At 40.5% G+C, this 25,758-nt stretch overlaps 1 protein-coding gene across 1 annotated transcript in view; it reads left to right on the top strand.

The window, feature by feature from the left end:
- Positions 1–2,600: 2,600 nt before the first annotated feature.
- LOC117514030 (neurexophilin-1) overlaps positions 2,601–25,758 on the top strand; it is a 47,524-nt gene continuing 24,366 nt past the window's right edge. The window contains exon 1 of the mRNA XM_034174311.1: positions 2,601–2,869. Within this exon, the coding sequence (XP_034030202.1) occupies positions 2,789–2,869 (81 nt within the window). The 5' untranslated portion in view covers positions 2,601–2,788. The remainder of the gene's footprint in view (positions 2,870–25,758) is intronic.

Below are 25,758 nucleotides of genomic sequence, written 5' to 3'. Positions count from 1 at the left end.
GGAACGACACCTTCACCACATCCATAGCTTTGCCTGTAAGTCTCGACATTATCAGGTCAACCATTTCAGCATGAGTGTCACATTTCACCCTATTCAGGTAACATCTCATCATGTCCTCCCATTCATGAACAGAGAACACATCAGCATGATCACCCCTGAAGTAAGGTGGAACTTTAACATCTGACTGCACAACAACTTTCAACTGTGACAGACCAGCATCACTGGATGACTGACTTGTAGTGGGAGACTGAGGCTGGATGGTACTAGACTGGTGCGTAGTGTTAAGGCTGGCTGAGATATTTTCCCCAATTTGTTTGGACAAATTTGTAATCATGTCTCCAAAATAATCAACAGATATGACTCGTGTGGGATTGGGGTCTGGCTGGGTAATTGGCGTGGAACTAGCAGTGGGGGTCAAAGGTGGGTCAACTGTCTGATCAGCTGTATATTTGGGAACACCAGGGGACATCAACCAACCCCTACCAGCAACCTGTTGGCCCCTCCCCACCCCAAATGTGACATTACGTTCATCCATATCACAAGCCTTGAAAATTTCCACCCCTGACAACACAAACAGCTAAACAAAAATGGCAATAAGTGCAATACTGGCAAAAAGGAAAAAAAAAAAGATAAAATAAACACCTTGAACTTAAGGCGCACTATAACAGCTATGCACAATTCAACATCAGGCCAGCACAAGTAAGAGCATTAAATCCCCCCAAAATGCAACTAAAATGCACATGCACACAATCACCTGTAAAGGATGAAAAAAAAAAATCATCTAAAACTTTAAAACTTATGTAAAACAGGCTCAGTTCACCAAATACTTGATCAATACAAAATGTAATGCCATTAACCTGTTTTCTCAGGGCGTTTTTCCCTTTTTTTTTTAACATTCACTCCATTTTTTCCCGTTTTTTTCTCTGTCTCAATTATGGCTGGTCACAGCACTGTCACCAGCACAGACCAAAATGAAATCAAACACGGAGAAAGAAAAAAGAAAAAGAACAAAAGCCACACTCCAGAACTGTGCGCGAGTGCGTCCACAACGAGCTCGTTAACTGGCCATTCTACCTCGCGCGCCCGCGGGAGCGAGCGCAGCTCTCCGAGGCAGAGATGAACAGGGAGGAGCCAGGTGTCAGCAGCCACACCCCGGGGACCAGACGGACGCTGATCGGAGATTCAAGGGGTCGTAACGGCACCATGTGTAACCGGTAGTGACTGACTCTGCGTTGTGTTTGAAGAAGAGTCTCAGACGTGGGTATCTTCGGAGGTCGTCTCCATTTAATTTCTGACAAACAATGAAATAAAAAATAAAAATCCTCCAGTCAGTGGCTTCAACACAACATGCCCCTCTCCCTCGGACATCAGTAACAAAAGGGCAAATAATACATTAAATCATTTAACAGGATATAACATAACTGACAAACAATGAAATAAAAAATAAAAATCCTCCAGTCAGTGGCTTCAACACAACATGCCCCTACACAAATGACACAGATATGTTTCAGCATATCGTAGGTACTTTATAACAAACCTAAACTAGCCGATAAACTTAAAAAATGCAATTAACCAAGGCTAAAACAGAAATTCCCTCCCGAGTGCAAGACGACTTACCTCTCCCTCGGACATCAGTAACAAAAGGGGAGAGGAAAGGCGCGAAAACGATACTTATAGAGAGCGGTGTCACATTAAAATGTGAACGTAAGGGGACAGGTGCATATTGAAGTTCCACATACTGACCTGGAGGCCCAACCTGTCAGGTATTAGCTAAAATAAATGAATAAAAATAAAATCAAGGTTACACAGATTTTGTGTAATTATACCAATAACTAATGTACAGCATATTTTTGTATACACACATTGTTGCTGCATAACTGACCCTGTTACACATGTTTAAGATATAATGTAAAATATACATTAAACTGGGTTTTCAATGTTAAATTTAAATGGCCACAAAATCTGTAAACTGGATCAGATCCCGATCAAACTTTATCAGTCAATAAAGAATACCATCCTACATAAAGCTTTCAAATATGAAAGAAATTTGATCTTTTGTGACAGTTACAAATTTATGAAAATTCGTTCAGGGGTTTCTTCAATTTTCCAGATTTTTCCTGACTTTGCCCTTTGACCTTGCCTATCAGGATATGAATCTTCAGTCATAATTTCATAACAATATATGAGAAATTGTGGGCTCCAGGTTGCTTACAAACAGGCAAACAGGGGCAAAAACATTACCCCCACCAACTTCGTTGGCAGAGGTACAAATATTTAAAGTGAACATGTGGAGAGTTTAGTGCCATCTAATGGTGATGTTGCAGACTGTATTATGCTGTTGCCAGTAAAGATTTTGTTTTTGTGGATCCCAGATTGTGAATCAGTCTTAAAAATATCCACTGCAGTTGAACACCACTAGATGTCAGCCCCTGACACTGTGAAAGAAAAAGTTGCTCCTGAAAAGTCCACAATGTCAAACTGCTCCTCTGCTCTCTCTCTCTGTCTCTCCCTCTCTCTCTCTCTCCCTCTCTCTCTCTCACTCTCTCTCTGTATAAGACATCCCACCACACTGACACTTAGATGTACAAACACGTCTGTCTTCAGCCCAGCAGACGACTGGTCCTCCTGAATGAGCTCCATCAGACTCGTTTCTGCTCTGCTGCCTCTGGACTCGCTCGCTCGCTCTTTCTTTGTGCTCAAGTTGTGCAGCTAATATCTCAGAATTGTCTCCAGTGGAGCAGACGTTCGGTTGTTGATGAGCGGGTGAGAAGATCAAGCGCAGGCTGACATGAGGGGAGACGCTCCACGAAGAAGCATGAAGACCACATGTCTGTGGGCTGCTGCCCTGCTGCTGTCAATCATCTCTCTGGTGAGTTCAATGTCACTTCTGATGCGTCTGTGCATAAGGCAGTTTTACCCCCTCTTTAAATTCTCCAAGAAATGTGGAGATGTTTGTTTGAGATCGATCAAGGACATCTCCAATGTTTTGCTGATGCATTAAGTACTGGATCACTTTATTGTTTTATTGTCAGCCTGTTTTTAAATTCTGTTTATGACGTCTTCCAGCTGCATTAGAAGCTGATCCTTCCCTTAACCCAAGTCTTTCCAGATCCAAAGGTGCTCCCCGAGGTGACACACAGCCTCCCTGGAGAGCTCCATCCGTGCACTTCTTGTGCTTTGCATTTCTCTCCTTTCTCCTGTTTACACTTCAATAAGACGTTTGACAGAACAGCCTGGGCCCATTATGACAAACACAGCAGAATGCTCCTAAAAACTCAGTGCCTTGACACTTTGTGACAACCCAATTGCTTTAATCCTCCGGGAGACTGTAACCCCTCACCCACTGATAAACGTGTCAACAAAGCAATCATGGCTGAGCATGAGCCACCCCCCCCAAAAAAAAAAAATCCATAAATTTAATCCACCCAAACTTGACTGTCCTTAAAAAGCTCCTGCGGTGTTATCTGTGTTTAATTTGCATAGTGATGGAAAGAAGTAAATTACTATTAATTATTCTCTACGACTTAATACCCATTATCGAACTGAATTCAGCGTCTTGAAAACCATAAACTCAATTTCACAGCTGACTAACCACAGTAATCATTTCTCTCCTCTTTTTCTAAAACATTGCTGAGCCTTTTGAGTTTGAAGGAACATCAGAATCCTTTGATTCTTGAAGTAAAGTCGCAGAATCCCTGATTGTGACAATGTAGAAACATGTCAAGTCTATGACTATTATTTTTTTAAAGTATAGCATCATAATAGTACTCACTGATCTTATAGCATCACTTGATGTGACCGTGTTACCAGACTGGGTTGCCAAATTGCTTCGCTATGCTTTAATGGGATGATCATAATTGTTTTGTACCCGGTGCATCCTAAGCTTTCGCCTGGAGCTCCTTCAACAGATTGACAGACCCATGGGAACCTCACAGATTTATTTTGGCCGCCTTTGAACCAAGTCGTGTGTGAAATAATTTGATTATGCATTTTTCCTGTGGGTAAGTTGAAAAACTGGTGGCTAGGATTTTTTTTCCTTCTTCCTTTAAACTGTGCTGCGCTAATATCCTGCAGTCTGTCTGCATACAATATTTATCCTCCTCAGAAGTCATGGTATTAATTGTGCCCTGGTCTGTCAGTAGTGGTGCAGTGATAGGGTTGGACTCCATCTGCAGCTGCCTGTGATGTCCTGACACACTTTGTGATTTGTCATCATCTCCGACTCCCTCCAGGTAACACTTTGATATCAGTAAGAGGGTATAGACCTTGCTCTTAGAGGGTATCAAATTCTCTTGAGTTGATCCATCAGCTCAACTACGGGGGACCTCACGAAGCGAGGCAAGTTAAATTCACTGTAATTGACTATGACAACAATCATATCCCAAGTGCCCACTTTGAAAATATTCTTTAAAAACTGCATCAGTGGACTCTGTGGGGGAAAACACACTTCAGGCTCGGTTAAGACCACTGAAATCCATGCCCCCCCCCCCCCAACATAGAAGAACAGTCAAAGTATCTGGTTTAAAACAGCTGAAAGTCCAGAGTTCTCAATTCAAGCCAGTTTTGTCTCAGCAAACAAGATGACACTTCATGTCATGTTATTCTTTACTTCCCAACAATAACTTTTTGCTTAACACGCAATTTATTTTTCAACAAATTTAGGTCTGTGAACTACGAGGGCTGTCCGTAAAGTAACGGTCCTTTTTATTTTTTTCAAAAACGATATGGATTTCATTCATATGTTTTTACGTCAGACATGCTTGAACCCTCGTGCGCATGCGTGAGTTTTTCCACGCCTGTCGGTGACGTCATTCGCCTGTGAGCACTCCTTGTGGGAGGAGTCGTCCAGCCCCTCGTTGGAATTCCTTTGTCTGAGAAGTTGCTGAGAGACTGGCGCTTTGTTTGATCAAAATTTTTTCTAAACCTGTGAGACACATCGAAGTGGACATGGTTCGAAAAATTAAGCTGGTTTTCAGTGAAAATTTTAACAGCTGATGAGAGATTTTGAGGTGATTCTGTCGCTTTAAGGACTTTTCACGGTGCGAGACGTCGCGCAGCGCTCTCAGGCGGCGTCATCAGCCTGTTTCAAGCTTAAAACCTCCACATTTCAGGCTCTATTGATCCAGGACGTCGTGAGAGAACAGAGACGTTTCAGAAGAAGTCGGTTTCAGCATTTTATCCGGATATTCCACTGTTAAAGGAGATTTTTTTAATGAAAGACGTGCGGACGGGTCCGCGCGTCGGGACGCAGCCGACGCAGCGCGGCGGCACAGGAAAAACACCTCCGTGTTGATAACCATTTGTTAAAATCCAGTTGGCTTTTGATGGCTTTCAGTGGAGTGAGTATATGAGAAATTGTTTATCAGCTGGAGATGTTCCAACTTGTCCTTAAGGCTTCCAGCAGAGGTGTTTTTCCTGTGACGGAGCGTCGCGGCGGCTGCGAGCCGACGCTGCAATCCGCCCGCACGTCTTTCATTAAAAAAATCTCCTTTAACAGTGGAATATCCGGATAAAACGCTGAAACCGACTTCTTCTGAAACTTCTCTGTTCTCTCACGACGTCCTGGATCAATAGAGCCTGAAATGTGGAGGTTTTAAGCTCGAAACAGGCTGATGACGCCGCCTGAGAGCGCTGCGCGACGTCTCGCACCGTGAAAAGTCCTTAAAGCGACAGAATCACCTCAAAATCTCTCATCAGCCGTTAAAAGTTTCACTGAAAACCAGCTTAATTTTTCGAACCGTGTCCACTTCGATGTGTCTCACAGGTTTAGAAAAAATTTTGATCAAACAACGCGCCAGTCTCTCAGCAACTTCTCAGACAAAGGAATTCCGATGACTCCTCCCACAAGGAGTGCTCACAGGCGAATGACGTCACCGACAGGCGTGGAAAAACTCACGCATGCGCACGAGGGTTCAAGCATGTCTGACGTAAAAACATATGAATGAAATCCATATAGTTTTTGAAAAAAATAAAAAGGACCTATACTTTACGGACAGCCCTCGTAAAATGGAACGTGTCACCATACACTGGTTAGAATATCCTGCAGTATGAACACAGCGGGACAGTATAGCTCACCTCCCTCATATTTTGGTACAAATCACAATTTCAAGGTCTCGGTATGGTTCTGACTTCTAATCATGGTAGATTCCTGTCACGTTTCCTCATACTAATACAGAAAAAAAACAACACAGTAAGACCTACATAAATGCAAATTCTGTAACGTGAAGCCGATGAGAGTCTAAAACTCCATTTGGACGGGTCGCCAATCCATCACAGGTTACTTTGCCAGCCAAAACCAGAGCCTGTGTACAGTTGGGTAAACTGTGACAATGCAAATTAAGTGTCTTGTCCAAGGACACAGACAGGTAGCAAGACCAGAAGTCAAATTGAATATTGGTAGGCCAACACTTTAATCCACTGAGCTACCTGATCTGCCTGTAGAAAAAATATATATTCAACAATTGACTGACATTCTGCCTGAATTTATTACACTGCATTTTGCACTATCACATTAAAAACAAATGTGAACATGACAATATAATTTATAATCAATATTGGCACCGTACAATTTTTTTTTAAATGGTGCACAGCCCACCATTCAGGTACATGTAAATATTGCAAATTTGCATCATACCCCCATAACACACACATTATGGCATGATTCTGTTTTTTTTGTTGTTGTTGTTTGTTTGTTTTTTGAAGGGGGGGGGGGTATTCCATTTGTACACTGAAAAAATCTGGAGTGTTATTTGCTTTAAAAACCTAGGAAAGTTTTTTTTTTTTTTTTCCACTCAGAAATTCCAAGTAAATTTTACAAGGAGAATTCTTAAGTAAATTTTTCTTAGTTTTTCTAAATGGCTAACTCAAGTAACATTTACGAGCAATCACCAATTCAATATTTTCATTGTATTTTACTCTCTCTTTATTCATTAAAACTAAAACTTTTCAGCTGTTCCCCTTGTTTTCACAGCAGATCCAATTTGGATCTGCATGTTGATTTGGCAAAAATTCTACGCTGGGTGCCCTTCCTGATGCACCTCGACATTACATGGAGAAATGTGGCAGGGGTGGGGGTTTGAACCAGGAACCTTCCGGACTGAAACTAAGCACATTAACCACTTGGCTTCACCTCTGCCTATTATGGATTATAAAAAAATACTTAAATTTGTCAGACAGTGAGACAAAAGAAATTCTGTTTAGAAAAAAGATGCATCAAGATTCATCGATGGTTGTTTTATAATGAACACATTCATGAACTAATGATCCAAGATCTGCTGTGGCAACCCTGAGTGAAAACAAGGGAGGAGCCAAAAGTACTTATATGTACTCAGCACAGGGGTGGTGGCCAAGTGATTAGTGCACTTGGTTTCAGTGCAAAAGGTTCCCGGTTCAAACCCCACCATTGCCACATTTCTCCATGTAATGTGTAGGTGCATCAGGAAGGGCATCCCGTGTAGAATTTGTGCCAAATCAACATGCAGATACAAATTGGATATATTAAATAAATATTGAATTGATGATTGCTACTAAATGTTACTTGAGTTATTCTTTTTGAAAAACTAATATATGCAAGTAAAATTTACTTAAGAATTCCCCTTATAAAATTTACTTGGAATTTCTGAGTGAAAAAAAACTTTCCTAAGTTTTTTCAAGTAAATATTATTCCAATTTCTTTTCAGTGTATGTCTGTTCACACTGATTCATTCATTCTCCACACCTGTTCCTGTTAAGGATCACAGGGAGTTGGAGCCTATGCCAGTGGTCAACGGTCAAGAGGCAGGGTACACCTTGGACAGGCCGCTACATTCTATCACAGGGCCATATATAGACAGACAAACACATACACACCTCTCAATTTAAAGTTTCCAATTCACCTATAACCTGCTTGTGTTTGTAAGTGGGAAGAAGCCGGAGGACCAGGAGTGAACCCACACAAATATGGAGAAAACATGCAAACTCCACACAGAAAGGGTCAGGTGGGATGTGATCACAGGACCTTCTTGCTGTGAGGCAACAGTGCTAACCTCTAAGCCACCCAGCTGGCCCACACTGACTAAATTGACATCAATATTTTGCATAAGCTAGGGTGTCACCTTCACTCAGTTATCTGCTATGCTCAGCGTGATCCAGATTCAGACTCTAAAAATATTCATATTCTTTACTATTAAGGTGATGTGTGTAATGGCCCTGCAGTCTCTAACTGCTCTGATAGGCTTGTGTTCAGCTGCCGTGAGGAGAGATCAGCTGATTGGCTGAGTGGGGGCACTTGGGTCCATTTCTTCAGGTTCAGTTATAAAAGGGTCAGCAGTTTTCTCTACAGCTGAGACTCTCCACTTCTTACTATTTATTTACATTTTGTATTTTAGTGATACATAAATAAATTATTTGAAATGTGTCATTCTGTGTATTTCCATTCATTTGTTATGTCTTGCTGGACCATAACACATATGGGGAAATGAACCCCGGATATCTTTCACCCCAAATAACAATTCTACCTCAAGACCAAAAAGCATTTGTTACGTCTGGCTTGAAGACATAACATGTCATTTTTAACATGTTGCGTTTAACACCAATTACAGACAAAATTCATACATAGACAACCATACAAAATGATCTAGATCAGTATTTCATGTTCAAACAAGAGTAATCTCAGATTTCTGATGTCCGCCAAGGTTTGACAAGGACTCAAAACAAAAGATCAGTGATTCACATCATGACATGGACTTTACCTGGCTCCGGATTCCACAACACAATCCAATGATTGCATGCTGATCCAGAATGGTCCAACTGATCAAGATGTTGCAATCTGATATTTAATTCACAAGCTGAAACAAAATAGTGTCTTCCTGATCTTGGTTTTACATCACGTCATATCCATGACGTAACCCTTAAAAATCTACAAAGTGGTAGATTGTGGTAGACCTGATCCTGAATCTGGATCTGGATCCAGATCAACTCAAGGCCTAACACCAATGTGTGGTGAAAATTTGGTGAAAATCTGTTAAGTAGTTATGACGTAATCCTCAAAATCTGACAAAGTGAAGCGTACAAATTGAAATTCTGATCCAGAATCTGGATCCAGATCACCTCCAAAATTCAGTGGAGTCTTCCATGGCCTAATATGTTTCTGTGGTGTAAATTTGGTGAGAATCCGTTTAGTAGTTTTGATGTAATCATTAAAAGCCTATATAAAGTGAAACCTTGACCCAGAATCCGGATCACCTCCAAACTTTTAATGGTGTTTTCCATGGCCTAATATCTATGAGTGGTGCAAATTTGGTGAGAATCCTTGAAGTAGTTTTGTTTGTTTTTGTTCGTTTGTTTGTTTGATGCAATCCTTCAAAGCCTATATAAAGTGAATCCGGATCACTGCCGAACTTTTAATGGTGTTTTCCATGGCCTAATATCTATGAGTGGTGCAAATTTGGTGAGAATCCTTGAAGTAGTTTTGTTTGTTTTTGTTCGTTTGTTTGTTTGATGCAATCCTTCAAAGCCTATATAAAGTGAATCCGGATCACTGCCGAACTTTTAATGGTGTTTTCCATGGCCTAATATCTATGAGTGGTGCAAATTTGGTGAGAATCCTTGAAGTAGTTTTGTTTGTTTGTTTGTTTGTTTGTTTGCTTGACGTAATCCTTCAAAGTCTATATAAAGTGAAATCTTGATCCAGAATCTGGATCCGGATCAGCTCCAAAATTTAATGAAGTCTTCCATGGTCTAATATCTATCTGTGGTTTAATGTCATCAAAATCTGTGTAGTAGTTTTGACATAATCCTGCTAACAGACAGACAGACAAATAAATGAACGCTGATGATTTATGCCGATGATATATATTATATGATTCATCTTCAGATATGGTGTTCTATATCAGCCTATCGTGACATTGGACAGACTTGTGTGTGTTTACAGCTCTCCATCTCAATTTCTAAGATCAAATTCTGTAATAAAAAGTGATCTTAGTTGGTTGGAACTTGTAGTGGTAGACTTGTCTATTTAGCAAAATACTTTATTACGCTAATCACAGGGCTCTAACAGCTCAAGTGACGTCAGCGAATGTTATAGCATGGGCATGGAAAATAGTGACGCACTACCTAAGTAAAATTTAATTGGTCTAAGAGATATTTGTATATTATAATGGTATGAATTGGGCTTTTCTCTGTGTTCATGAGAAAAATAGTAGTGGTTTGGGCACAGACATCGATCCTGAGATGGGAAAAAATGCAGCAAGTAAGGGCTGAAAATGTGGAATTTCCCTGAGGAAAGAAGTTGGCGTGAGTGAGCGCCCTTGTTTTTCCATCAAGGCTGACTGATAAAATGGTCTGAAGGAACAGAAAAGCCGATCGGCATCAAAGAGGACAACACATAAACCACCATATCTGTTCTGTCTTACTCTGAATACTTTCCTGTACTTGAGCTGCCTTGCAGGATGTGATTCATGCATGGCCGTGGTGGCTCAGAGTCATAAATTAGAATAAGATACTTGGAGGTGTAGCTAGAGGTTAGAGTAAGTGTCTCATATCCAGCAGGTCACAGGTTTGATGCCACGGCATCCACATGTCCTTGGGGTGAAGCTCTAACTGCTAATAGCTGCCACACGTTAAGTCTGTAAGACAGCAGTCTCAAATTATCCGAGGGCCACGGGCAACGTTCTGTCCTCTCAGGGAAGGGATGCTGGGGGGTGATCTGAAAGGAAAAAGTATTTTATTAAAGTATGGGCATACACAGTAATCATATTTTGTGTAAACGTTCTCCAGCAAAGCACAATATCAGTGATGCTGTAAAGCCTCCCATGTGATGTCATAAATGCATTTCACCATTGATGACTGTTTAAACAATTTAAATTGTAAGCATTTAGCGTTGAGTGTTTTCATGAGATAATGACAAACAGAAATATGATACAATACAATATTGTCTTTTCTCCATCTATGTTTGATTGAAGTACAATTCCAATTTTTCTCTGCATCACTGACAGAAAAATGTCAGCACCAACTCCCCAGATGCAACCTATTATTGACTAAGGTTATAAAGTAACACCTGAATTAACAAGGTGGAGGAAATTCCACTTGCCTCCCTTTTATAAAAAATGGAGAGAAATTATTATCCTTCATGCGCATCTTCATAAGCAGTGTTGCCAGTTACTTTGAAAGTTACTTTATTAGTTCCTTTTTTAGTTACCTTATGCAGTTACTTTATTAGCAGCTGCTGACAATTTGTAACTCATAAATAATGTAACTAATAAGATAACTAGTAATCTAACTTGGTTACTCTTAAGATTGAGTAATCAGCAAAGTAACTAATCAGCAAAGTAACTAATAATTACTCTGATTAAGTACTTTTCTGAATATTTAATCAATAAAAAAATCACCAAGTTAGATTACGAGTTACTTTATTAGTTACATTCAGCAGCTGCCAAGAATGTAACTAATAAGATAACTAGTAATGTAACTTGGTTACTCTTAAGATTGCGTAATCAGCATAGTAACTAATCAGCAAAGTAAATAATAATTACTCTGATTAAGTACTTTTCTGAGTATTTAATCAATAAAAGTTAGATTACAAATTACTTTATAAGTTACATTCAGCAGCTGCCAAGAAGTTGTCCACAGCTGCTAATAAAATAACTGCATGAAGTAACTGTAAAATGTAACTGTAAAAAGTAAATAATAAAGTAACTTTTCAAAGTAACTGTGGCAACACTGTTCATAAGGTGTTCTACCATTTCATTAATTACCTCCGCCAAGGAGGTTATGTTTTCAGTCGCGTCCGTTTGTTTGTTGGTTGGTTGGTTTGTTAGCAGGATTACTCAAAAAATCCTCAATGGATTTCAATGAAATTTTACCAGGGGTGTAACTTGGCCTAATTTAGAAGTCATAAAATTTTGGTAATGATCCAGAACATGATCCGGATCCAGTAATTATTTTACGGATTCTTTATCATTGCAGGATAGGGCCAGTTTCAACATTTTTGCATCTAACTTCATGAAGACAGGTCACAAAGGCTGAACAAAAATTAAGTTACGACACAACAATAATTTAGCATTTGTTTCTCCTCACTGAATAAACTTATTAGAAAATAAAAATAAAAAACGTGTAGTTCATGCAGTTTCTCTTTATAAATACAGATCTAAGTGTTTAACCACTGAATCTGAAACATGACGGTAGATGCGTGAAATGACGTGGAATGTCTCTTTGCCAAAGGATATTCCATGTGACGTCAGTGACCCTATGGCCTTTGCAGAGGTTTGCGCTCCCCGAGTGCTTCTAGTTTTCATTGAAATCCATAACACGATTTAGAAGAGTTGCACTTGTGAAATCAGTATCAACACTCACTCAGTCATCTCCAACCACTTACTCCAGTTAAGGGTCATGGGTGGGATGGGGGGTGGGGGGGGCTGGAATGTATCCCAGCAGTCATAGGGTGTGAGGCGGGGTGCACACAGGACAGAACGCCAGTCTGTCACAGGGCTACATATAGACAAACAAACACATTCACACCTGCATGCACACCTACGGACAATTTTAAAGTTTCCAATCCATCTAATCTGCATGTCTTTGGATGTGGGAGGAAGCCGGAGCACCTGGAGAGATATGGCACTTGCCATATTGTATAAAGCACAAGACTTCCTTCCCCAACGCTCATTAGTTACCTTATATTATTCATTATTATCACCTTGCCGGGGCGTTGCTAGGCCGGTATCATAGATTTACGTCGACGGTATCTGGCTATACCCGCCTGCTGTGTGTAAACAAATGACGTCATAGCGCGCACAGCCCAAGAACTGTCCGCAGAGGGGAAAAAAAAAACAGTCCGCAGAAGAAAACATGAAAAGGCGAGAAGTGTGTTTTGGTCCCAGTATGGATATTCCGGATGATTTTCTCATGGATAGTACGACAATGAACAGCAGCTAAAGCAGCCAGCTTGATGAGGACGCACTGCTGAATTTGAACAGCAGCGCACGCGCCAGGTGACAAGGCAGAAGTTATGTGAGCCGCCAACTTTTTATGTATGGTTACGTGTTGTGTATCTCAGTAAAAAGTGATAATAATGCAAATAACATGCTGTTGTCGTGCGGTATGCATTTTCTGAGTCCCTCCGTCCATCCCATCGCCCAAAATGACAGCTATTCGCCCTCGTTTGGGCGACTGGGTGTGTACGTCGGGCCTCTTGAAAATGCATACCGCCCTCCAAAAGCATGTTATTGTATTATTACTTGTTCCATACATGACCTACTGTATTAAAGTTTGGGGAAACACCTACAAAACTAAGACAAATCCTCTATTTTTACTTCAAAGGAAAGCTAATACAATCAGTAAGAAACCTTATTGTGAGCCAACTAATCCTTTGTTTGTCTGTTTGTATACTTTGAAATTTTGTGACTTGATTGATTACATCATGATACAAATTATGTTCAAAGTGAAAAATAGACTTCTGCCACAACGTGTCCAGGACCTGTTTAAAATGAGGGACTCCAGTTATAATTTACGAGGAACATTATTATTTCAGAAATCAAAGATTCAAACTACCACAAAAAGTCACTGTATTTCTGTTAAAGGTGTAAATATTTGGAATAATTATCTGGAGAACATAAAATCACTCAGTAGTTTGGTTGCTTTTAAAAGGCTCTATAAAAATTATTTGATTACTTGCTACAGCATGCTAAATTAGGTTTATTGATTCTGTTTTGTTTTTTGGTGCACTGCTGCTTGCTTCAAACTCATGGATCAGTGTATAGTAGTAGTGTATTAGTTATGATGACTATATGTATAATTTTATATACATATGTATAGTTTTTATTTTTGGTTAAAGGGGTAGGCGTTCACAAGCTTTTGCTTCTGCCTATACCCTTTTGGACACATGGGTGCATGGTGGGATTATTTTCTTTCTTTGTATTTTTTTTTTTTTTTTTTTTTTTTTTTTTTTTTGCTGTTCTGCCTTGTGTGTGCCAAATAAATAAATAAATAAATAAATTCATATGATGTACTACCACTGTGTGGCATCTGATCGACATCCACAGTTTAGGAGGCGCTACACTTACAAGGTTGTCCTACAAGCCCATCAAATATTTTGTTTCTGTGGGTATTCAAATGTTAGCAGAACAAAACACCAAGATAGAAAATTGTTGTGCGAGGATGGTGAGGTAATACGACATAGTGTCTGGCCCTCAGGCCATCAGTATTAGACCTTTGCTCTAAGTGATTCATTTTAAGTTTCAAGTAAAATATATATATAAAGAGTGAAACTCTAAAGTGCTGTTTGTCAAACTGGGTTTTGCACTGGATCGGCGCCGACCAAAAATGACTCATTCCTGATGTTAATCTGAACTCTATCAAGATTGTAAAGTAGTAGGCGGGCCGACATCTTTTATCAGCCTGCTCGCTTTCAATTCTAACTCTGTTAAACCAAAACTGTCACACTCACAAATCCTCCCAGCGTACAGCAGCTGCAGCTTTCAGCTAAATGAAAGCTGACACACTCTCATTCTTCCCTCGCAAGGTTTTGTGTATAAACCCAACACGCAGTCATCTGCCTTCCGTGCCGCTTCTATTAAAGGTAGAATTTGTCAGCTATTCGGGGGGTCCATCCCATAGAATATCCTCCGAACTCCCGAGGGAAGTCGGGGTTGTTTATCTGGCTGTTTTCAAAGAGCGGACGCCTGCACCTTATCACAGCCTTGCCAAGAGTAGATAGCATTTAACGTTGACCAAATGCCAATATGCTGCATCTGGCAATCTGAGAGTGGTTTCTTAAAGGACTCGTGTACGCTCCGCGCCGTTTGTGTTATCTTGTCGAGGAATTCTGCTTCATATACGCGGCTTTGGAATAATATTAACAGGTGCCTTAATGGGGTTAGGGTGGGAGACTACTGCATAACAAATTTCTGGTGGAAAAGTTGAGAAAAGTCTGAGCAGTGAAATGAAAGCTGAGATATGTTTGAATATCTTCCAAAGAAAATGTTCAGTTTAATATAGTTTGCCAATTATAAATCACTAACTGTTTATACAGCTGCTCACAAAAAGCTGTTGATAATCTGTATCTTGTTCTTTTCTGTAAAATCTGAGCTGGTGTTCTGACCTGAAACTGAAGAATTTATCTGCTGTCAGGATGACATTTACTCTGACATTACATTAAAACCCAAACTAATGAAATTATTTCAGGGTCTGCAGCACTTAAAGATCAAATTTTTGCTCCTTTCCCACAGCCACATATACTTTGTTCACCACTTTAAACTGCATGCGCTTGACTTTTCTTTCTTTCTTTCTTTCAACATTTGTCAGAAGCTATGTGATAGGAAAATAAATTTGCAGGTTCATGAAACTTAAAAATTGTATAAGCCATAACAATACCTCAAGTGTTTGTTATTGGTTGGTTGGTTGGTTGGTTGGTTGGTTGGCAGGACTGGTTCAAACATAATTAATTGATTTTCATCAAAACAAAAAACATTTGTCTGAAATAGTGGTCAACACATTTTCATATCAGGTCAGGTCAGGTGTGAGAATATACGCTGGGGTCACCAAATCCACCATGCAATAGAATTGCACCGGGTGCTGCTACCTTCACCCGGTGCTACCACCCAGGCAGACAACCAGTCCATCACCACTTCCAGAAATTAGAAAACTGTTAGAAAATTGCCACTGCATAGTTTGTCCAGCAAAGAGTGTTGAATGAGACCCCCATCACCCTTTGATCACATTAGCTGCAAGGGACATTAGATGAAGTGATCAGCTGCCGTTCATTTTCAGTCAGTAAGTGTTTTCCAGCAACAAGAGACAAGTGGTTGTCTCTTGTCTATTTTATGCAAATGCTGAGCAATGCGACACAGTGACTGCCAATCCGAGTGAAGACAAAGTGGAGTACGTTGGTTTGTCATTGGTTATATTTATAGTTATTTATAATAAACTTAATGTTGAAACTGTAAAACACCAAACCGCAATTGCATTTCTTTGTCATAAGGGTTTGATAAGGAAGTGTTCGTAATCATTGCCATTTTTAATGTATATATTATACCAATAATGAATGTTTATGAGTTCAATGGTACAAATATTTCATGAGGTGAAAGCTGCAACATTCCGTTCAACGAGGCAAAGCTGAGTTGAATGGTTTGTTCCAGCTTTCACCGAATTAAATATTTGTTCCATTGAAAGAATGCAAAAACATTCATTATTTCTTTTATATAACGGCTAAAATAGATCCTTGTCATTTGATATTTTATTAATTTCTAAAGAACAGAAAAGGGACTTACATTTTGGTGTTCCACTGCTAAAGTACAAATTCTGACGTGTAGTCCAGTGATGCTGTGCACTGACTTCGGACTTCCATTAAAAAAAGACTTTGTGTAGTTCCTCAGTCCAGCCAAAAATCATGTCAGCTTTTCATCTGAACAGCACTTCGTGCATCCAGATGGCTTACAGCGGAGTGGATTTTGTGTGTGTGTGTATGTGTTTGTGTTACAAGAATTAGCAGTGTCAGTTAGCTCAATCAAATCATAGTCAGAGTTGTTGCCCCCCGTGCGCGCACCCACACAAACGCAACTAGGTCGGCGCTTGTGCGCGCGTGTACTACCAAAAAAAGACTGTGTACATCCTCAGTGCAGTGCAAAAAAAAATCTCTTCAGAAATTAGTCCAGCTTTTCATTCTTTCTTCCTGCTAACAGCCTCCAGACAGCGCAGTGGATTTGTTTTGTGTGTGCGTACGGGCACACGTTGTGTGTGCACACGTGCATGTCTGCGTGTGTGTGCAGTGTGCAATGGTACCAAACGTATGGAACCAAATTTGCACTCTAAATGGAACCAAACTGCACTCTAAATGCAATGCAACACAAATCAGATGAATTAATCCATGTCATGTGACATAGAAAGCACCAATCAAATGACAAGGATCCACTCAGCCGTTATATAACAGCAGATGTATTGGTATCATGAATTTTTTACTCCATAATATTGTTAACTGTATCGGTCTGCCAAAAAAAATACGTATTAGTCGGGGTTTAGTTTCATTGTTAATATGTTCAAAGTCACATATGTAAAAGCTACCAAAAGCAAAATTTAAGTCTGAAATGACTCATGTTAGACTTGTGTGACATATGCTTGCTTTGTGCAAATTATCCACTAAGCCAGTGAGATGCCCCCCTCCAGGCAGAACCTTATTTCCATTTAGAAGTAACACAATCTGGTTATTTAGGAGTGACCTTTTTTGGATGCATCACCACACTGGGTATGGGGATTTTTTTTTTCCTATTGTACAACTCCTGGTGACCCATATTTGACTTCTGAAAAGATTAGAATATGACCAGTTATTCTTAAACGCTGCCAAGCAACAGATTATGGCAGTCAGAAGTCTGACTTTTATCATCATCAGACATCATATTGCCAAAATATTAAAGAATGAGATACAAGGAAAACAGTATTTTGTCATGTTAAAAAATACTGAAGTGAGATGAAAATGAAAAAGACTATGCCACCATGAACATTTGCTCAACTGTTCCTCAACCCATAGACAGCCCATCTGTAAAATTTTATTGTAATCTGAAAGTCACTTTTAGAGTAATCATATTTAAAAAAAAATAGGGGCAGTCACATAATCTCTGCCTTCCTCTGACAGCTGATGGAGGTAAAGAAGAAAGGCAAAAATAAAGTATTTGGTGATGTAGTAGTGGGGATTATGTTTTGCCACGCAGTTCCTATTTTAAAATGTTCACTCAAGTGAAGGCGGGTGCCTCCTCCAGCTGAGTGGCCAACACTTCTATGGAACAAAGCTGCTTTTCCGAATCATCTGGTGCATCATAGTTCACTCAGCATCTTCAACCGCTTATCTGGGATCAGGTCGCAGGGGCAACAGCTTCAGCAGGGTACCCCAAACTTCCCTTTCCTGGGCCACATGAATCACCTCTGACTGGGGGATCCTGAGGCATTCCTAGGCCAGTGTGGAAATATAATCTCTCCAACTAGTACTGGGTCTTCCCCGGGGACTCCTCCCAGCTGAACATGCCTGGAAAACCTCCCTAGGAAGGTGCCCAGGAGGTACCAGATGCCCGAACCACCTCAGCTGGCTCCTTTCAACACAAAGGAGCAGCAGCTTTACTTGAGCTCCTCACGATTGACTGAGATTCTCACTCCTCCTGAGGATCTAGTACTTTCAGTCATGACCCAACCCTCATGACCATAGGTGAGAGTAGGAATAGTAGGTAGATCGAGAGCTTCATCTTTTGGCTCAACTCCCTTTTCATCACAACAGTATGGTAGAGCGAATACACAAATTCTCCAGCCATTGTCACGCTCCATTCTCCCCTCACTCGTGAACAAGACCCTGAATTACTAATTGGGACAAGAAAGACCTCATTCCTTACCTGAAGTAGGCAGTCCATCGGTTTCCTGCTGCGAACCATGGCCTCAGATTTAGAGGTGCTGATCCTCATCCCAGCTGCTCCACACTCGGCTGTGAACCGACCCAGTGAGTGTTGGAGGTCACCAGTTGATGAAGCCAACAGGATCGCATCATCTGCAAAAAGCAATGATGAGACCCTGAGCCCACCAACCTGAAGACCCTCCTCCTCCCGACTACGCCTCGGTATCCAGTCCATGAATATCACAAGCAGGATGGCAACAAGGTGCAGCCCTGGAGGAGGCCAACCCCCACCAGAAACGAGTCCGACTTACTTCCGAAGACCTGAACACAGCTCTCGCTTTGTGAGTACAGAAATTGGATGGCCCTGAAAAGGGACCCCCCTCACTCCATACTCCCACAGCATCTTCCACAGCACGTCCCAGGGTACCCGAACATACGTCTTCTCCAAGTCCAGAAAACACATGTAGACTGGATGGGCATACTCCCAGGCCCCCCTCCGGGATCCTTGTGAGAGTGAAGAGCTGGTCGATTGTTCCACGGCGAGACTTAAATTAGTTTGTTGGTGTTATATGGTCTTTTAAAATGGAGACATACAAACTGCCTGAGAGAAACTAATCCAACCTACCCATGTTCATTTTAGCTCTACAAGCCCTACACTGTCAATCCAGCATTATCAAAGGATGACTATTGACTAGTACACCATGTTTTCTGTCTTTTATTTGACAGTTGTCCCCTTGTGTCTCTCTGCAGTATGTTACAGTCACATACAGTCATCAAATGCATGTTTCTGAAGCACGTCAGAGGTAAATCTGACTGTTGGTGCAGTCATTTGGCTTGCCTCTGATCTGCCTAATCTCTCAGGGCTGGATTACAGGTTGGGTTCTAATCCGCCAAGTGGGGTCTCTGTGAATGTGCACTAATCCACCAACTGTCAGGTGCTTTAGATGAAAGCTAATTGCATGTCATAGATTGGGGCCATAACTCCAATGACAACAGAGCAACTTCCCTCAATCCAAACAATCAGTTCTGATGATGACTCGATATGCATGTTATCTGCTGCATAATTTACCGTTAGATTATTGTGGAGAAATCGCTGATAGAATGAAATTACAACATCCGGGGTTTAAAAAAAAACATCTCACTCAGTGTGTGTTCTGAGTTTGTGGTTGACAAAGTGATCAAATTTACCAATCTTGACTCTAAACCTGTTCAGATTTACACTGCTTAGGAAATATTCTTTACATCTACATATATAAATGGCGGACACATATTATCTGACAGCTTATCTGACAGTCATCTAAAGCAGATCAAAACTACGTACTTGCAAATACCTCTGGTATGTGGTTTCAAGACTCTGGAACCCAGCTGAGGGAGGGCAGCTTTAGAGAGCCACACTTTGAAGAACATTTCAGAATAAGAGTTTGTGTTTTAGGTCAGTTAAACAATTATTATTTGTTCATACTACAAACTGGAGCCTATCCCAGCAGTCATAGGTGTGAGGCGGGGTGCACCCTGGACAGGACTCCAGTCTGTTGCAGGGCCACAGGTGGGAATCGATCCCATGACCTTCTTGCTGTGAGGCAACAGTGCTATCCACCAAGCCACCGTACTGCCCACTATAAACATTAATTCATTTATTTTCATTCATTTTCAAAACCTGTTTGTGCCAGTTAAGGTTCACAGGGGAGATGGAGCCTATCTCAGCACCTTGTTGCACACATCTAACTTAATTAAATCTCATACAAAGGCATCAATTTGACCAAAAATTCCAGTTTCATTTAATAATAATAATCATAATAATAATAACTTCAGCTTTACCTCTTCATTCCTAATATAAATATTGGCTGAACAATGTTGTAACTCCTTCTAGTTTGTTCTTTGAAAATATGCTTTAATAATCTATATAGTTATAAAATAAGATGTAGAAAAAAATATGCAATATCAGTGCTAGAAATCAAATACACGTTAGACTTTCGAGATTGGTTTGGTCATTTGTTTGTTTCTTGTAGTTATATTTTGTTGGTTGCATTTGCAGTATACAGGAAAAGTCATTGGACTGTCAGGGAAATCTGAAGAAACAATATGAAAATTCTGTGTACATTACATGTGTTGTATTTAATTATTATCATGTTTTTGTTTGTTTTGCAATTGGATGTTAAGCTACAAACAAACTGATAAAACAAATATGATATTTAGGTGTGAGTGAGTGCATGAATGTGTTTGTCTGCCTATGTGTGTGTCAGCCCTGTGAGAGACTGGCAGGGGCGTAGCACCAAATTCTGGGCCCTAAGTACTAGCCATATTGAAGACCCCCCCCCCCCCCCCCCCCCCCCCCCCCCCCCCCCACACACACACCACATATACACTTACAGCTCCAGGCACCAGAGGGCGCTGCCGCCAACGAAGGCTGCCAGGGTGACAGCTGTCACCCATTACTGGACACAGCTGACTGCACTCAGGACGGAGGTATATCAGCAGGACAGCGTCTCCACCTCAGTGCCGAGATATCGCCTTGAGCCTAAGGTAATCTTCTCTGCAGCTTATTTAAGTATAATCCTATAATACTTGTTAAACCTTTCAGGACAGCTGACTACCGAAAGCCGAGTGATCGGATAAGTACTCACCTTCCTGCTTATTGTGACAAGAGGTGGAGGCGGCTTGCCCCTCTCATCTACTGGGTGCGGTCGCATCCCAACCTGTGTGTTTGTGTTCTTTCCCGCCAGCAGTACCGGATCCGACGAGCGAAGGCAGTGGCCACCTGGGAATTCGGGACTTGGCGGTTCCAGTACTTCTGGGTTTCGGTGGCAGAGGAAATCTGGGTGGTTCCGGTTCGACTAGGACGGACGTCTATAACGCAAACACCAAATTTCTAATGTGTCGTCAAACCAGGTCTAAATCATGTATACCTTAGATCACACCTGGGAGTCAGAACCCTTTTTAAAGTTGGGGGAGCAATATTGAGTTGGGGGGTCTGGAGGACCAAATGGTGCAATTTGGTCCCCCAGACTCCCCAACTCAATATAGCTAGCTTTCAAGCTCACCTCTCTTTTCAAAGAATTTGGTTAGCAGCTGCTTTCCCTCATTTAGTTTTCTTTCCCTGTCCTTTTTTTCTCTTCTTTTTTTAAATCCGGACTTTGATTTTTTTAGGAAAGACATATTTTATTTCAGCCTAAACACTAGGGCTGCAACTAACGATTATTTTAGTAATCAGTTCATCAGTCGATTATTTTTTGCCATTATTTCTTTAAGTGAGTTATTATTAAAAGTCATTTATCATGCAACATCATCGTTTGAGCTTGTAACAAAGTTATGATGTTATATTCTCGTCAAAAACATACCTGGAGTAGTGTTTTATTTTGCACATATACATTACGACACACCAAAAAGAAATTTCCATCAGGTTTCACCCGATTATGAGCATTTTTAGATGCCTACAGCAAGTATCTCAACCACTGACAACATATTACAGCAAGAGTCCATGAAAGACCTTTTTAAAGACCTGACTAAAGTGTAATATGTGATCTTCAAAAACATATTTTCATGAAAAAAGACACAAATGTGCAGTTAACTGCATTTTATTTTTTGTTGTGTAAAAACACAGCTTAGATGTGGTTTGACCTAAACAAATTGTCATTAAACTTAAATAAAACAGGGGTGAAGTGGAGGTTTAAGAGTCACTATGTGTTCACAGGAAACAGTTATTTATTTCTATATGTATTTATTTATGTTCATTGTTAATTGGATTTATCTTTTCTGTTGTGTTTAATCAGGTTCTTTTGTTTCTTTCTCTAAAATTGTATTGTAGCATTACTGGTTATTATTACTGTTATTGTTGTTGCTATTATTACTAATATATAAATAAAAAATAAATTAAAAAATATTACAATTTGTAATATATTTGACTCTTTCAGCACACAAATGTGCTGACAGCTGCAACCGCTTAATGCTAACTTTTAACATTGAAAACGCCATAGACATGCTAACGTGTTAGCATGTGTCCCGTTTTTATGTTATAAAATGAAATGAAATCAATTTTTTTTATATAGCGCCAAATCACAACAAACAGTTGCCCCAAGGCGCTTTATATTGTAAGGCAAAGCCATACAATAATTACGGAAAAACCCCAACGGTCAAAACGACCCCCTGTGAGCAAGCACTTGGCGACAGTGGGAAGGAAAAACTCCCTTTAACAGGAAGAAACCTCCAGCAGAACCAGGCTCAGGGAGGGGTAGTCTTCTGCTGGGACTGGTTGGGGCTGAGGGGAGAGAATCAGGAAAAAGACATGCTGTGGAAGAGAGCAGAGATCAATCACTAATGATTAAATGCAGAGTGGTGCATACAGAGCAAAAGAGAAAGAAACACTCAGTGCATCATGGGAACCCCCCAGCAGTCTAAGTCTATAGCAGCACACTAAGGGATGGTTCAGGATCACCTGATCCAGCCCTAACTATAAGCTTTGGCAAAAAGGAAAGTTTTAAGCCTAATCTTAAAAGTAGAGAGGGTGTCTGTCTCCCTGATCCGAATTGGGAGCTGGTTCCATAGGAGAGGAGCCTGAAAGCTGAAGGCTCTGCCTCCCATTCTACTCTTAAAAACCCTAGGAACTACAAGTAAGCCTGCAGTCTGAGAGCGAAGCGCTCTATTGGGGTGATATGGTAATATGAGGTCCCTAAGATAAGATGGGACCTGATTATTCAAAACCTTATAAGTAAGAAGAAGAATTTTAAATTCTATTCTAGAATTAACAGGAAGCCAATGAAGAGAGGCCATATGGGTGAAATATGCTCTCTCCTTCTAGTCCCCGTCAGTACTCTAGCTGCAGCATTTTGAATTAACTGAAGGCTTTTCAGGGAACTTTTAGGACAACCTGATAATAATGAATTACAATAGTCCAGCCTAGAGGAAATAAATGCATGAATTAGTTTTTCAGCATCACTCTGAGACAAGACCTTTCTAATTTTAGAGATATTGCGCAAATGCAAAAAACAGTCCTACATATTTGCTTAATATGCGCATTGAAGGACATATCCTGATCAAAAATGACTCCAAGATTTCTCACAGTATTACTAGAGGTCAGGGTAATGCCATCCAGAGTAAGGATCTGGTTAGACACCATGTTTCTAAGATTTGTGGGGCCAAGTACAATAACTTCAGTTTTATCTGAATTTAAAAGCAGGAAATTAGAGGTCATCCATGTCTTTATGTCTGTAAGACATTCCTGCAGTTTAACTAATTGGTGTGTGTCCTCTGGCTTCATGGATAGATAAAGCTGGGTATCATCTGCATAACAATGAAAATTTAAGCAATGCTTTCTAATAATACTGCCTAAGGGAAGCATGTATAAAGTGAATAAAATTGGTCCTAGCACAGAACCTTGTGGAACTCCATAATTAACCTTAGTCTGTGAAGAAGACTCCCCATTTACATGAACAAATTGTAATCTATTAGATAAATATGATTCAAACCACTGCAGCGCAGTGCCTTTAATACCTATGGCATGCTCTAATCTCTGTAATAAAATTTTATGGTCAACAGTATCAAAAGCAGCATTGAGGTCTAACAGGACGAGCACAGAGATGAGTTCACTGTCTGAGGCCATAAGATGATCATTTGCAACCTTCACTAATGCTGTTTCTGTACTATGATGAATTCTGAAACCTGACTGAAACTCTTCAAATAAACCATTCCTCTGCAGATGATCAGATAGCTGTTTTACAACTACCCTTTCAAGAATTTTTGAGAGAAAAGGAAGGTTGGAGATTGGCCTATAATTAGCTGAGATAGCTGGGTCAAGTGATGGCTTTAAAAATACATCTATCAACTGTTTCAGAAGACCAGAACAGGTCAGATTAACATAAAAAGGTAAATATTACTCACAGACATATGCTCTTTGGGTTTTAGTGGGGAAAAGTAAGATAAAGTGGGATAAAAAATGAATGAATCAACAAAGCTGCTTCGATCTGCGAATCATTGCTTCGACTGGTTCAAGGTTCAAAGCAAAGCCGCACTGTAGAAACGGTTGATTTATATGGAAGAAACGAAACATTTGAGGTAAAACAAAGTTATTTAACAACTAATCAATGACTAAATTAGTTGACAACTATTTTAATAATTGATTAAATCGATTAGTTGTTTCAGCACTACTAAACACCTCCTCTTTCTGTGAGCTCCTGTTTGGGATGTGTGCGTGTGGTGCAGCCACATAGTGTAGAGTTCAGTGGGTGCAGTGTGCCGCCTGTGCGCCTGGACTAAACATTGCACAACTGTGCAGGGGTAGGAAGGGCCCTCAGAGATCTTTCAATATTATTGTTAGAGCAGAATTATGTTTCACAACATTTATACATTCATTCTGATTATATATTCTTTACAACATGAACTGTCTGGACATTAATGACATGCAACACAAAAATGTATTTAATGCCCCCCCAGTCCGACGCCCCTGGAGACTGGCAGCCTGTCCAGGGTCGACCCCACCTCTCACCCAACAACTACGGCAATAGGCTCCAGTGGTAAATACTTTTTATACAGGAGATTTTTGTCAATCATAAATGTTTGCCATATATGAAATATTTGTTAAAATATTTACAGAAGATACTGACAAATTTATGTGTCAGTGATAAATATTTCCAATAGATGTCAATGGTACATATTGTAAATGACAGATACTTCACTATAAATATTTGCCACAAATGATAGATATTTGCCAGTGATACATATTTGTTTCTGTGATACGATAAATGCTACTTTTCATAGAATATCTGTCATCGATATATACGAGGTCTGTTAGAAAAGTATTGGACCTTTTTATTTTTTGCAAAAACCTGATGGATTTGAATCACGTGTGCTTGCATGAGCAAACCTTGAACCTTCGTGCGCATGCGTGAATTTTTTCACGCCTGTCGACTGCATCATTTACTGGTAAGCAGCCTTTGTGTGAGGTGTGTGTTGTGCGCTCAGCGGATTTTCATTGCAAGGAAAATGGGGGAACGACTGGAGCAGCGCCGCATCAAATTTTGCCAGAAATTGGGCGACAGCCAGGTGGAAACCATTCGGATGATTCAGATGGCTTTCGGTGACGATGCTATGGGCGTCACACAGATTAAGGAGCAATACAACCAGTTTAAAGACGTCCGCACAACGGTGAAGAGCAAGCCACGCTCCGGTCGGCCATCAACATGCTGAAATGACCAGATCATTTGCAAAGTGAACGCTGTGGTGATGCGGGACCGTCGTGTGACTATCCGAAAAATTGCGGAAGAGGTGGACATCAGCACTTTTCGGCACATTCCATTGTGACAGAAGATTTGGCCATGAAAAGAGTGGCGGTGAAATTCGTGCTGCTGCTGACAGCGGAGCAAAAGCACCTCCGTGTTGAAGTCTCACAGGACATGCTGTGATAGTCACATGACTGAAAAGTC

This window comes from Thalassophryne amazonica, chromosome 7 (genome assembly GCF_902500255.1).
Source record: "Thalassophryne amazonica chromosome 7, fThaAma1.1, whole genome shotgun sequence".
NCBI classification, from domain to species: Eukaryota; Metazoa; Chordata; class Actinopteri; order Batrachoidiformes; family Batrachoididae; genus Thalassophryne; species Thalassophryne amazonica.
The sequence above is the reverse complement of the archived record's forward strand: the minus strand, read 5'-3'. Positions and strand labels throughout refer to the sequence as shown.